Source organism: Tamandua tetradactyla, chromosome 2 (assembly GCF_023851605.1).
Source record: "Tamandua tetradactyla isolate mTamTet1 chromosome 2, mTamTet1.pri, whole genome shotgun sequence".
NCBI classification, from domain to species: Eukaryota; Metazoa; Chordata; class Mammalia; order Pilosa; family Myrmecophagidae; genus Tamandua; species Tamandua tetradactyla.
The window spans coordinates 135758795-135771542 of NC_135328.1; the positions used below are offsets into that span (position 1 = coordinate 135758795).

Below are 12748 nucleotides of genomic sequence, written 5' to 3' on the forward strand. Positions count from 1 at the left end.
ATTCCAAACAGAGTTGAGAGGTTATCCTGGAGGTTATTCTTATGCATTAAGTAGATATCACCTTGTTGTTCAAGATGTAGTGGAGAGGCTGGAGGGAATTGCCTGAAAATGTAGTGCTGTGCTCCAGTAGCCATGTTTCTTGATGATGATTGAAAAATGATATAGCTTTCACAATGAGACTCTGTGAATGTGAAAACCTTATGTCTGATGCTCCTTTTAGCTACTATATCAATAGAAGAGTAGAACACATGGAATAAAAATAAATAATAGGGGGAACAAATGTTAAAATAAATTCAGTTTGAAATAGTGGTAAATGAAAGCGAGGGGTAAGGGGTATGGTACGTATAGTTTTTTTTTCTCTATTATCATTTTATTTCTTTTTCTGTTGTCTTTTTATTTCTTTTTCTAAATCGATGCAAATGTACTAAAAATGATGAATATGCAACTATGTGATGATATTAAGAATTACTGATTGTATATGTAGAATGAAATGATATTTAAATGCTTTGTTAATTTTTTTTTAATTAATAAAAAAAGTTTAAAAGAAAAAGTTTCCAGCCTATGGTATCGAATCAGGATTATGAGAAATGGTTGCTCTGACAAGACTGAATTAGGATTAAGTCATGGCTTTTCTGGAATACATAATACTTTTAATCTGGTACAAGTACAAAGGATTTTATTCTGTCGAAACACAAATAGTTTCTGTTTTATAAAAAAAAGATTAGTTTTCTGTGTAATTTAGTAACTGTATGTCACTGTCATTTTTCATTGATTTCTGCCATCTTGTATTCTTTGGAATCACTTTACCATTCTGCTGGTTCTTTCATTAATGGGTTAAATAGTCATTGACAAGTGCTCATTAAAAAAATTCATGTGTGAAATATATGTGTGCACAAACTTAAATCCTTAAGGACTCATAATTTTTTCTAAGTTGTGCCTGCTATTTTATTTCTTGTATCCTTCCTTTCTTTGAAGGTCCTTTCTTTGACACTGTTTTTTCTTGGAGATGATACAATATTTCTTGGTCTTTTCATTGGGACTCAGGTCAGGTGTTAGACAACTTTCGGAGGTGGTAGCCTACTATATCTTCAGAGGCAGATATATTGATGCCTACCTCTATGGTTTTGGCACGTAGAGCCAGTCAGATTGCCAGTCCCATGATGGGAATCTCTCCGAGTTGCGAGGCAATAAGTAGCTGGGACTGGCTTCCCTCTAGTGGGAGGGGTTGTGTGCAAACTCAACTTCCCATTAGATCAGCTGTTCCCCTTCCATAATGTATTAGCTAGAGATGTACAATTTATAAAAGTGTCTCACATAACCATGGGAATGTAGAGTCCAAGATCTGTAGTGAAGGCCACAGGTTGGCAACTCTGATGAAGTTCCTCAGCAAACTCTCAGGAGAGGCTGGCTGGACGAGTGTGGGACTGGAAAAGTCCAAAACCCACAGAGCAGGGTGTAAAGCTGGTGACTCTGATAAAGGGTCTGAATGAACTCCACAGGAGAGGCTCACTGGCTGAAGCAGGAAGAGTGACTGTCTCATCTGAATCCTTAAAAGCCTTCCAGTGACTAGATTAAGCATCACTCATTGCAGAAAACACTCCCCTTAGCTAATTACAGATGCAATCAGCTGTGGATGCAGCCAGCATGATCATGATTTAAGTCCATGAAATGTCATCATAGCAACAGACAGGCCAGCATTTGCCTGGCCAGACAACCGGGCACCACCACCTGGCCAAGTTGAAACATGAATCTGATCATGACACATAATAAGAAGGGTTGTGCATAAGTCCAATTTCCCACAAAGTTCTAAGGTGCTAGCAGTTCAAATTTCTTGACAGCTCTTTAACACTAGCTACCAAAATTTAGACAGCTTGGCACTCAGGCAGTCTGCTTCTCTCCCATTGGCAAGGCTGCTCTTATACTTGCCACATAAAAAGAGAGAAAAAAGAAATGAACCTCTTTTGGAGCACAGTGTCATGATGGATCCAGCTGCTTTTTGAACTAAGTGAGTCTCTCTGCAAGATGCCAAAAGGAAAACAGCATCCCACAAATTTCAGCCTATACTAAGTGATGCTGTTAGTAGTCACCCAAGTTCTTTGCATAAAACATCTTACTATCCATAATCTTATTATCCATTTTCCATGAAGATGGCTTAATATATATTAAAACAAATATATAGCATACATATATGTGCAGAAATACAATTATACTATACATGCCCTATTACAGTCAGTTTTATTAATCAACCATATAAATGTGACTATTTCTTTCTACATCAATAATTACAGGAATTTTTTAAAGACTTTTGATATATATACAACCAAATTGCCTTCCAGTAAGTTAGTACCACTTTAATTCTCTACAGCATTATAAGATAGTACCTTTCGTTGGTGGTGGTTTATTTTAGCCACTGTGTTAGCAAAAGGTGGTATCTCATTGTGGTTTTAATTAGCGTTTCCTTGATTATTAAGGAGGTTGACTAATTTTTAATAAGATATTGCCATTTGATATTTATACTGTGATCTGACCATCCATTTTCTTTACCTACTGGAGTACTATTCTTGCTTTTATTAATTTGTAAGAAATCTTCATATAGTAAGGTTATTAATCATTTTTCAAATGCATAGTATGTGTTTCTCTCAATATATTATCTGCCTTTTGAATGAGCTTTGAGTCAGTTTTGAGCAGAAGTGTGTTTGAGCTCAAATTCCTTAAGAAAACCTCAGAGTACAGCTGTTTTATATTATATTCCTGTATAGGTGTAGAAGCATATACTCTTAGAGAAGTTGAACTTGCAGCGAGTTTGCTAATAGAAGGCCACTACTCATCAAGGGTGGGTTTAAGTAAAACCCAGAAGCAGAACCAAGATTTTCTTCAGAAAACCTTTTTGTATCTGCTTTACCACATAAATTAATGAATACTGGATGATGGATAATTGTTGGAGATTGAATCAAGGTCCCCAGAAAGGCACGTTCAAGTTCCAACTTCTGGTCCTGTGGGTGTGAACGCACTTGTAAAAAGGACCTTTGAAGATGTTACTTAAGTATGCCTATACTGAGTGCTGGTGGTCCTTCATCCAGTGTGACTGAAGTCCTTATAAGCAAAGGAATTGAACACAGAAGAGAAGCCATGAGGAAAAGCAAGAAGTTGAAAGTTGGTGGAAACTAGAAGAGAAAGGAGAAACTGCTGCTATGTTTATTATGACAGAAAAGCCAAGGATTAAGGATTGCTGGCAGTCAGTCCCAGACTTTGGGGAGAAAACATCACCTTGCTAATACCTCAATTTTGGACTTCAAGCCTCAAAACTGTAAGTCAATTGTTTTGGTTTGTTAAGCTGCTGGAATGCAATATACCACAAATGAAATAGCTTTTAAAAAGGAGAATTTACTAAGTTGTAAGTTTACAGTTCTAAGGCCATGAAAATGTCCCAATTAAGGCATCCAGAGAAAGATACCTTAACTCCAAAGAAAGGGCCAATGAAGTTCAGGGTTTCTCTCTCAGTTAGGAAGGCAGATGGTGACATCTGCTAGTTTTCTCTCATTTCATAAGGCTCCTTTGGGAGCGTTTTCCTTCTGCATCTCTGGCTGCATGGGCTCTGGTGGCTCTGAGCTTTTCCTAAAATGGTTTCTTCTTAAAGGGCCCAGTAAACAATTCTACCTTGAATGGTTGAAGATGCATCTCCAAGGAAATAATATAATCAAAAGCTATTACCTTCAATTGGGTGAGTCACATCTCCACGGAAACAATAAAAAAAGGTCCCACCCAGCAATATTGAATGAGGATTAAAGACCATGGCTTTTCTGGGGTACACAACAGTTTAAAACCAGCACATCAATAAATTCCCATTGTTTAAGCCAAGCTATTGTATGCTATTTGTTTTAGCAGTAGGGAAACTATGTTCTGTGCTAGGAACAAAATTGTAAGAAATTTAACCTTAGAAAAATTGAAGCTGGTGCTGTCACATGTCTACTTCAGCAATAAAAAAAAATCACGCAAACACAAATAGAAGGTTTTATAGAATGAATGCTAGAGAAAGGCTGTTAAGCTAAACTTTTTCCCTCACAATGGGTCAATGTAATGTCTCTTGCTTTAAATAAATAACAATGACAAACTCATTGATACTGATTAATATATGTCAGGCCCTGTTCTACGTGCTTTATCTGGATTACTAGTTTGCTTCTTTCAATGATCCTTTGGGTGTAGGTACTACATTACCCCCCACACTTGCTTTTATTTTCTCCAAGGAAACTGAGACCAAGAGAGATTAATTAGCTTGCTGGATAGATTGAGTACTTGTACAGCTATAAGTGGTGGAACTGTAAATTGAGTCCAGGAAATCTGACTTCAAAGTCCATGTTTTAAACATTAGCCCATATTGTCTAGTTACAGTGTTCATTTTCTTACTGCCATGCCTTGATATTTCTAGGGACAATAGTAAGCTCTCAGTTTATATCTTATTGTGATTGTTTTGCAGACACCACACTCACCTCCAAGTCTGAAGAACTAAATTCATAAGGAATATTCCAGCCTAATAGTCCATAATTTTTTCTTTCATTGATTACAGCGTTAAAAAAACATAGGCTGAATAAAAGCTTTTTCCACCATGGTCCACAGTCAGGTTTTTCAAATATCTCTTCTGTTATCTCTCCACTACCACTATATCCAAACATCTGAAGTAAACTGCTTTTCAATCCCTGAGGAAATTCCACTGCAATCTTTAAAAAAGATGTGAATAAAAGTAATATGTGAGGGCAGGTGCAGACATTGGGTCTAGAGGATACTCTGTCTGTTTTTGTATTGCACTGTAAAAGAACTAGCTAAGAATGTGACTGTTTTCAAGATTCAGCATCAAATTAAAACTCTCTGTTATTCTTTTCCTACTTGAAAATCTCTGTAAAAGCAATATGCTGGATTTTCTTTTTGTCCAACTCATACTTCAAAATGAAAAGCATACCATTGTGATTAAAAGCGCCCCTATTTTCTCTATATACAGGGTTCTGGGGGCATGGCATTTTGGAAAGCTGACAAGGAAGAATTACTTTAGTCTAGTCTTATGTATACAGCTAAGTGGCTGTAACCAAATCAGGGTTGCCCTCCCTCAGCAAGGCAACAGATACAGGAGATGACAAATCACAGGAAACAACTAATATCCAAACAACTAATGGAGCCAAAAAAAGCATCTAGTCATCAATGATATTTAAAAGGAGACCACTTATTTGGTGAATTATTTTGCTTGCATTGAAAATCCCCTTTGGCTGACTTCTTACCTAGGTAAGTGGAGTGAGGAGGGAGTGGGGAGAAAAGATATGAAAGTGAGATGGGGAGGAAATCACCTGGAGGGTTCTTTTGAGATCAAGGCTAAGTTTGAAAGTGTGAAGCATCTGAAATGTTACTCTATTTGCAGTTTATATGTGCGTGTGTGTATATATTAGTAAATGGGCATTCATAAGTATATAAGATATATAAATATATGTATACGTATATATGACATAAATGTGTATATATGAATATAAATATGTATATATGATATATACATATATGCATATATGATGTATATACATGTATCATATATACATGTACAAATGCGTATCTATCATATATACACATGTACATGTGGTGCATAAATGAATACAAGACTTCTGGATCAGGGATCAGACTAATTATTTATTTGAAGCAACCTGTATAAGTCCTGATGCCCTAATTACCCACCCTGTGATGCAGTGAGAGCCAGATATATCTTGTACCTGTATAGTGGAGTTTGAAGTACAGAAGAGGAACCCCAAATTTACGTATCTTGGAGCTTATACAGAATGGCTGGCATAGCTACCTCTCCCCACACTAGAGAAAGAGAGAGAAATTTTGCTCTGGAATGTAAACCAGAGGAAGGGAAAGTCTAGGTTTTTATAACTCTTGGAGTGTGAACAAATGACTCTGGGTTTTATTATTACCCTTACAGTGTAAGCAATTGGTTCCAGGAAGTGGAAGACAGGCTTCTCTGAATCTATCACTGTCAGAATGTGAGCAAATGGTCTGGAATGTGCACAGGAGAGGAGAGCCCCATTCAAGGGTTCTTTAATCCTGGTTGCCAGCAACATTTGCTCAGAGAGCCCTGAGCATGCAGAAATGAGAAAATATTCAGAGAGCGTTGTTGCATGATTTTTATGACTGATTCTTTACAAAACTATTTAGGACTTTAAATGTAGATGTCAGCCCCTCCATAAGGAGCTGTATCTGAAGGGGAAATAGAGAGCACGTGTGTGTGCATGTGTGCATGCTTATGTATGTGTATGTCATTAATAATCCCTTACAGAAACAGAATTATTTATGTCTGAAATGAAAATTTATTTTGTTAAATTTCAAAACAAGGTATGTGTCTTATCAGAGTTTTTCCTTTCTGTTTTCTTCCTTTCCTCTTTTTCTCCCTCTCTCTTTTTAATGTGGAAAGATTATGTTTGGATCATATTTGTATAGAAGTGATGTACTCTGAACTGAGGGGGTGCAAAGATAGGTCAGTGGTAGAATTCTTACCTGCCATGCAGGAGACCCAGGTTCATTTTCTGGCCCATGCACTTTCCAAAACCAACCAACCAACCAAAACAAACAAACAAACAAAAGTTCAATAAATGGTGCTACAATAATGGGATACTCACATGGAAAAATAATGAAATGTGACCCTGCCACACAGCATACAAAAAAATATCTGAACTGATATATTAGGGAACTTACTTTTTTAGTGTAAATTTTTTTAACATATCCCAAAGTACAGACAGTTACACAATTAAGTCCATATACCCATCACTCAGCTTCAACGATGGTCAATATTTTGACAATATTGGAACATTCTGTTTTTAATATTAACTTGTGCTTAGTTGAGCATAAAACATGCTGTGACTAACCTATGACTGCATTGTAATAACTTGTTTATTATTTTAGCGTTAGTTTCCTGCTCAGCTCTCTCCACCTTCATGAAAGCTATCCCGCTCACCTCTCCTTTCTTATACTACTCACCACATGATATCACGTATTGTAAATATTTGCTTATATTTCTTATTCCCTCATTAGTCTATGGGCTGCTTGAAGGTAAGAATTTTGACATACACTGTTCAAAAATATCTTTCTTATAGTAAAAGTAACACATGCTTGTTTAAGAATTTTGTGAAAACACATACAGATATGAAAAAGAAATTACAAAAAGTAAAAAAAAATATTTAAAATATACTAAATATAACATAAAACAATATAAAGTATTTAAAAAATAAAAAATATTTAAAGATTACTAATAACATGTCATCTGGAGATAATGATAGATGATATTTGGTTATATTTGTTCTAAATAATATTTGTCTTATTTTAATTTTCTTTGACAAAATTTGTATCAATTGTGTATCCTGTTTTGCATTCTGCTTTTTACTATAGTCATATCATGTTCTTGAATCATTAAATATTCTTTTTTGCAGCAGCTTACTATTTTTCATATAAATGTACACAATTTATTTGACCTTTTCTAATTTTTGAACATATACTATTCCTTAAATATTTTCATTGTTATGAACAATGTTGGCAAGATTACTGACCTCATCTCTGATTATTTCTTTAAGATGAGTTCCTAGAGGTAGGTTACTGGATCAAATTGTAAGAAATTTCAAGACTCTTTATACCTTCCAGGTATGAATTTTACCTTTTTAGCATTATGTGAGAGTAGTTATTTAGTAGTTTAACAGCATTAACAACTATATCTTAACTAGTTTTAGCTTTTCTTTATTGTGAAAAATAACATATGTATGAAAAAGCAGTAAATTTCCAAGTAAATTTTTTTTTCTTTAGCATGGGCAGGCACTGGGAACTGAACTTGGGTCTCAGGCATGGCAGGCAAGAACTCTGCTTGCTAAGCTATTGTGGCCTGCCCTCCAAGTACATTTTGACTGGTAGTCATATTACAGATTTTAAAGTTTGGTATGGATTACACTTCCATGATATCCTAAGCAGTTTTAAAGCTGCCTTTGCCAGTTTGATGGCCCCTTGAAGGTATCTCATTGTTTTGATTTGCATTTCTCTGATATCTAGAGAATGAACCTTTTTCTTTTTTCCATATGTTTATTGACTCCTTTCCTTTGCCCGTTTTTTAAATGGGGTTTTAGCATTTTTCCTTAATTGTTTGTAGGCGCTCTTTATCCATTAAAGAAAATTCTCTTCTCTGTCTATCCAGATATTGGTATGTGAAAATCCCATAAAGTTATATGTTTGCATTATTTACAACCATGTTTACATTAAAAATGTTTACATTAATGGAGACAAAATGGGATTAGAGAAATGAACCTACTTAAAATGAAATCTTCCTTTAAACATTGTCTGTCTCCCTTCTGCCATGCCCTTACCCCCCAATTCCCCTTTCCCTATCACCTCCCAAATCCTCCATCTCTGACCAATAATAAAAGGCTGTTTGAGATTATAATCTGTTAGACTGTGGGAGGGAAGTGGAATATCCTGAGTCTCAGACTAAGAGTTGTGGATTTCGTCAATAGGGTTCTGTTTTTTTTTTTTTTTTTTTTTTTGGAGCAGGGTTGCTGAGAAACGGCTCAGTACTTTACACTTGGGTAAATATATATAGGAGACTGGGAAGAGGTGAAGAGCCATGTGAAGGGGGAAAGTTGCTTTGTCTCCCCAAAATGAATTTTTATTCTCAGGCTGGACTGGTACTCTACCAGGAAATTTCCTCAATCTCTACCCATTCCCAATTCTGTTAAAGTTGGAGTGTTTATGCTCATATGTCTGGGCACAGCATTATGCCTGTGCCATTGACCAATTTTTCCTGTTATTAAGACAATGTTTTGGTCAACTGGATCTTAGTTTAACCGAATTGACTGTCTTAGTATTTATTTATCCTCAATGGTGGATATGAGTAGAAGCTATAGCTCATACTAAATTAGAGATTTTTAGTCAATAGTTTCAACCTACTTTCAGCTATACCCTCTCCAGAAAATTAAAGAACTGTGAAATGGTGAAAGGGTGCAGGAACAGGAAAAAGCTAGAGAATTGAAGGGAAAACTGTATATTGTTTTATAACAATTGGAAACCTAGCATCAAATTGTTAATTAGTTGAAAGCAGGGATCTATATCTTCAACATCCTTCCTGGTCCCCAGTATAGGGCTGGTTCCAGGAGATGGAAAACAAACTTTTCTGGGTCTATCACCCTTAGAATGTGAGCAAATGGTCAGGAAAGTACACAGGAGAGGAGATCCTCATTCAAGGGTTGAGCACAGAGCAGAAATTTAGCATACCAGAATCATCACTCTCTTCTTAAATCAGAATAATGAATGCAAGATGGTTAACATGCAAACAATTCTTCAGTCAGTATTAAAATCCATTATATTTTGTTCTTACCTTTAAACCCTTTTGAAGAACAGAAATTGGGAAAGAGCTATCTGGTTCTGAGCTTAACCATAGCCTAAATTCAGGGTCTGTTGTCATATCTGTGTGATCAAATCTGCAAAATAAAAAGTTTATAAATATTTTAATGTGAAAAATTTAAACAGACGTATTTTTAGAATCCTAGTATTTCAGCATTTGAAGTGATCTTACAAATCACTTCAATAATTAAGGATCTTATTTTACTACCATAGCAACTTTTATGTTGCACAAAACTGACCCATCAATTATCATTTTAAAAAAGTAGCTTTCCTTCCCTTAAGTACAAAACCAATTTATGCTCATCTCAAAAACCTGGAAAAAATTACAAATTAAGGACAAATTGAAAAATTTCACTGGTCAAATCTGGGTCAATTGAGGATCAAAATCAATGACAAGAGAATAAAATAGGAATCCATAAATCCATACTGATATAAATAAATAAATGGGAGAGAAGGAAAAGCTCTTCCTAATAGTAGAACATCATTTTATAAAAGTAGATGAAATTGTGGAGTTGGAAAGCTACATATAGAAATAATTCAGTCAAAAATTATCAAAGGATATTAAAACTAGAGTGTGAAAATCTGAGATATATACATGGTTGGAAAATACCTCCCTCCAAATTACTTATTAACTGCTAATGGGAAAAAATAGAAATTTTATGGTGCAAAACCTGGAACTTTAATATTATGATCAAAGTTAATATCACCAGTAATGGGTGACGTGTGCCTCTAGATATGATGTATTAAGAAGAATACAACATCAATTCTGTGGTATTCTTGCAATAATGCATCACCTTAACCTAACCATGAGAAAATATCAGGCAAACCCAAATGAAAGGACATTTGACAAAATAACTGGCTTGTACTTTTAAAAGTGTCAAGTATGAAAAACAGACTAAGGAACTATTCCAAACTGAAGGATTTTAAGAGCCATGACCACTGATCTACTGATTGCAATGAGAAATTCTGAATTGTAGTTTGGACCAGAATTATCTCTCTCTCTCTCTCTCTCTTTTTTGCAATAAAAGATATTATTGGGACAATTGGCTAAATATGAATAAATTTTGTTGATTAGATAATAAATAATGCACACAGAAGTATTAGGGACATCATGTCTACAATTTGTTTTCAAATGATTCAGAAATGAAATTAATATATATGTATGTATATATATGAGAGAGAAATGATAGTGCAAATTCTAATAATTGGCAAATGAGGATGAAGGTTATAGGAGGGTTTTTGTACTTTTCTGCAAGTCTGAAATTATTAAAACAAACAACAAAAGCAAAAAAATAAAATGAAACAGAAAAACAAAAAATCTCCTATAACTTCAATAAGTAGGCAAAAGTGTACTTTTCTCTTTTTTTCTTCTTTCTGAATTGCTCTCTCATTTTAAAAATAAAAATATTGTACTGTACCTACTGTTCGTAGCCTGTAATTTTTCTTTTTTGTAAAATATTTCAAATATATTTCCTTAATTCTTAAATATAAGAATTTTCCTCCACATTTTTCTTTTCCACTGTGGGCTGCTGGGATGATAGTCCTGAATCTCTAAAGGTTTATTTTGATAAGGAAATATGAACTTCTTTTTATCATGCTCTGATTATTTCTTTTTATATATCTTTAATCGCTCTTATTAAACCTTTGAAATTCTATCCTTTAGGACATTTCTGTAAATTACTTTATTTTTTGACATATTTCTATCTGCCATTCCCTTGTTTATCAATTGGATCTCTCTCTCCACCTTAATACACTCTGAAAAATACTTGGCAAATAACAGGTGCTCTCTATATGTTAGTTGAATGTATAATGGATGAAAGTCCTGCTAGAAATTGTTTTGTCATCTTCCAAAGTTTTTATCTATTGAAATCCTATAGCTTAGTAGTCTTCATCTTCTTACTCTCAACTTTTAAGTGATGAAATAAATGTGGAAAAGAGAAATTATTAAAGAAATAGTTTTTAAACCGACAAAAGAATAACAGTCTGAGAAGAGCACGAACAGTACTAGCAAAGGTGTTAGAAATTTAAGTCAGGACATTGCAATTTTGGCCTTATAGTTTCCCTGTGTATGCTTGCAGCATAAAAATAATAGCATGAAGAAGAAAAGATCCTCATTTAAACACACTTTTACAATACAATATTGGCCAAAGTAAAGCAGGCAGAAATGAAAGGCTGGAAAAAAACCCCCACAATAGAACATAGTCTGTTAAAACACTATTAATTCAACACATTGACAATTTCCCACCCAAAGTTATGACAATCAACTTTCAAATATTTCCTCTGAAAACAAGAAGGCTGAACCTATAGAAATTTCTGTCTAGGGATGGCAAAATGAGTGCTTTTGGAAGAAGGGCCTAGCAATGTAGGTTAAGCCAGAGAAAATCAGAATAGGTACCAAAATAGGCCGTAAAATAAATCATCATTGGAAGTATGGCTATGAGGTATTGTACTTCACTGTTGGGGAGCATACAGAATATTAAAAACTATGTTGTTGATCTGTATATCTATATACACATGTGTGCATTCATGCAAAACTTTTGAGAGAGTTTGAAAATAAGTGACATACAAGATAAAGAATGCTCTGATTATTTATTAGGTTCCTAATAAAAACAGATGCATTCTTAGATTAGTTTCAAGTTCTTTAAAAAATAACCCATATAAGATAGCTTAAGTTGCTTCCTAGTAGTCTAACACATTATTTTATCATTGTTATAAACACAGGATATGTTGCCATTTCCAGTTTTACTTCACAGTTTTGATAATTAATCTGATTCCCTACAAATAAATGTAAAAGTCTTACGATTCTATAATAGTGCAAAGTCTTGCCATAAATGTTGCTGCAAGGTGGCAGTTTTGGAGAAAGACCCATTGTTCTTTTTTGATTAGGGCCTTAACAATGAGATCTTCTGCTTTAGCTGCCTGGTCACGACCCAAAGAAATCATGGTCAGATGATTCAATGTTCCTTTTAACTCTTGTGCAAATCTCCGTAGAAGACTGGTGGGGTCATTCCCTGCGTAACAATATGGAGAGGTATATAAAACTGTGAACTCATTTAATTTCCTCTTAAAAGACACAATTGGGCATTTATTGAGTGGTGATGTGAGAAGGTGGAGGGAAAGGAAAAGATTACAGGCTTTGAAATTGGACAGTCAGGAGTTCAAATCTTGGATCTGCCATTTACTAGCTGAGTGACCTTGGTTTCCTAACCCATGGGGAAGATAATAGGATAATATTTACCTACAGCAGCAACTGCTGGTTGTCTAATACAACATCTACTTGCCCCTACCTCCTCTGTAGCTGATGTTATTTAAGATCTCAATGTTATTTGAGATGCTGTGT

General features: G+C 34.8%; 1 protein-coding gene across 1 annotated transcript in view; it reads right to left on the minus strand.

Annotated features, from left to right (window-relative positions):
• Positions 1 to 12748, minus strand: part of DNAH14 (dynein axonemal heavy chain 14) — a gene marked incomplete at its 5' end in the record, with an annotated part of 509245 nt that overhangs the window by 49341 nt on the left and 447156 nt on the right. Inside the window, 3 exons of the mRNA XM_077129892.1 lie at positions 4488 to 4715; positions 9383 to 9485; positions 12209 to 12419. Of these exons, the coding sequence (XP_076986007.1) occupies positions 4488 to 4715; positions 9383 to 9485; positions 12209 to 12419 (542 nt within the window). The remainder of the gene's footprint in view (positions 1 to 4487; positions 4716 to 9382; positions 9486 to 12208; positions 12420 to 12748) is intronic.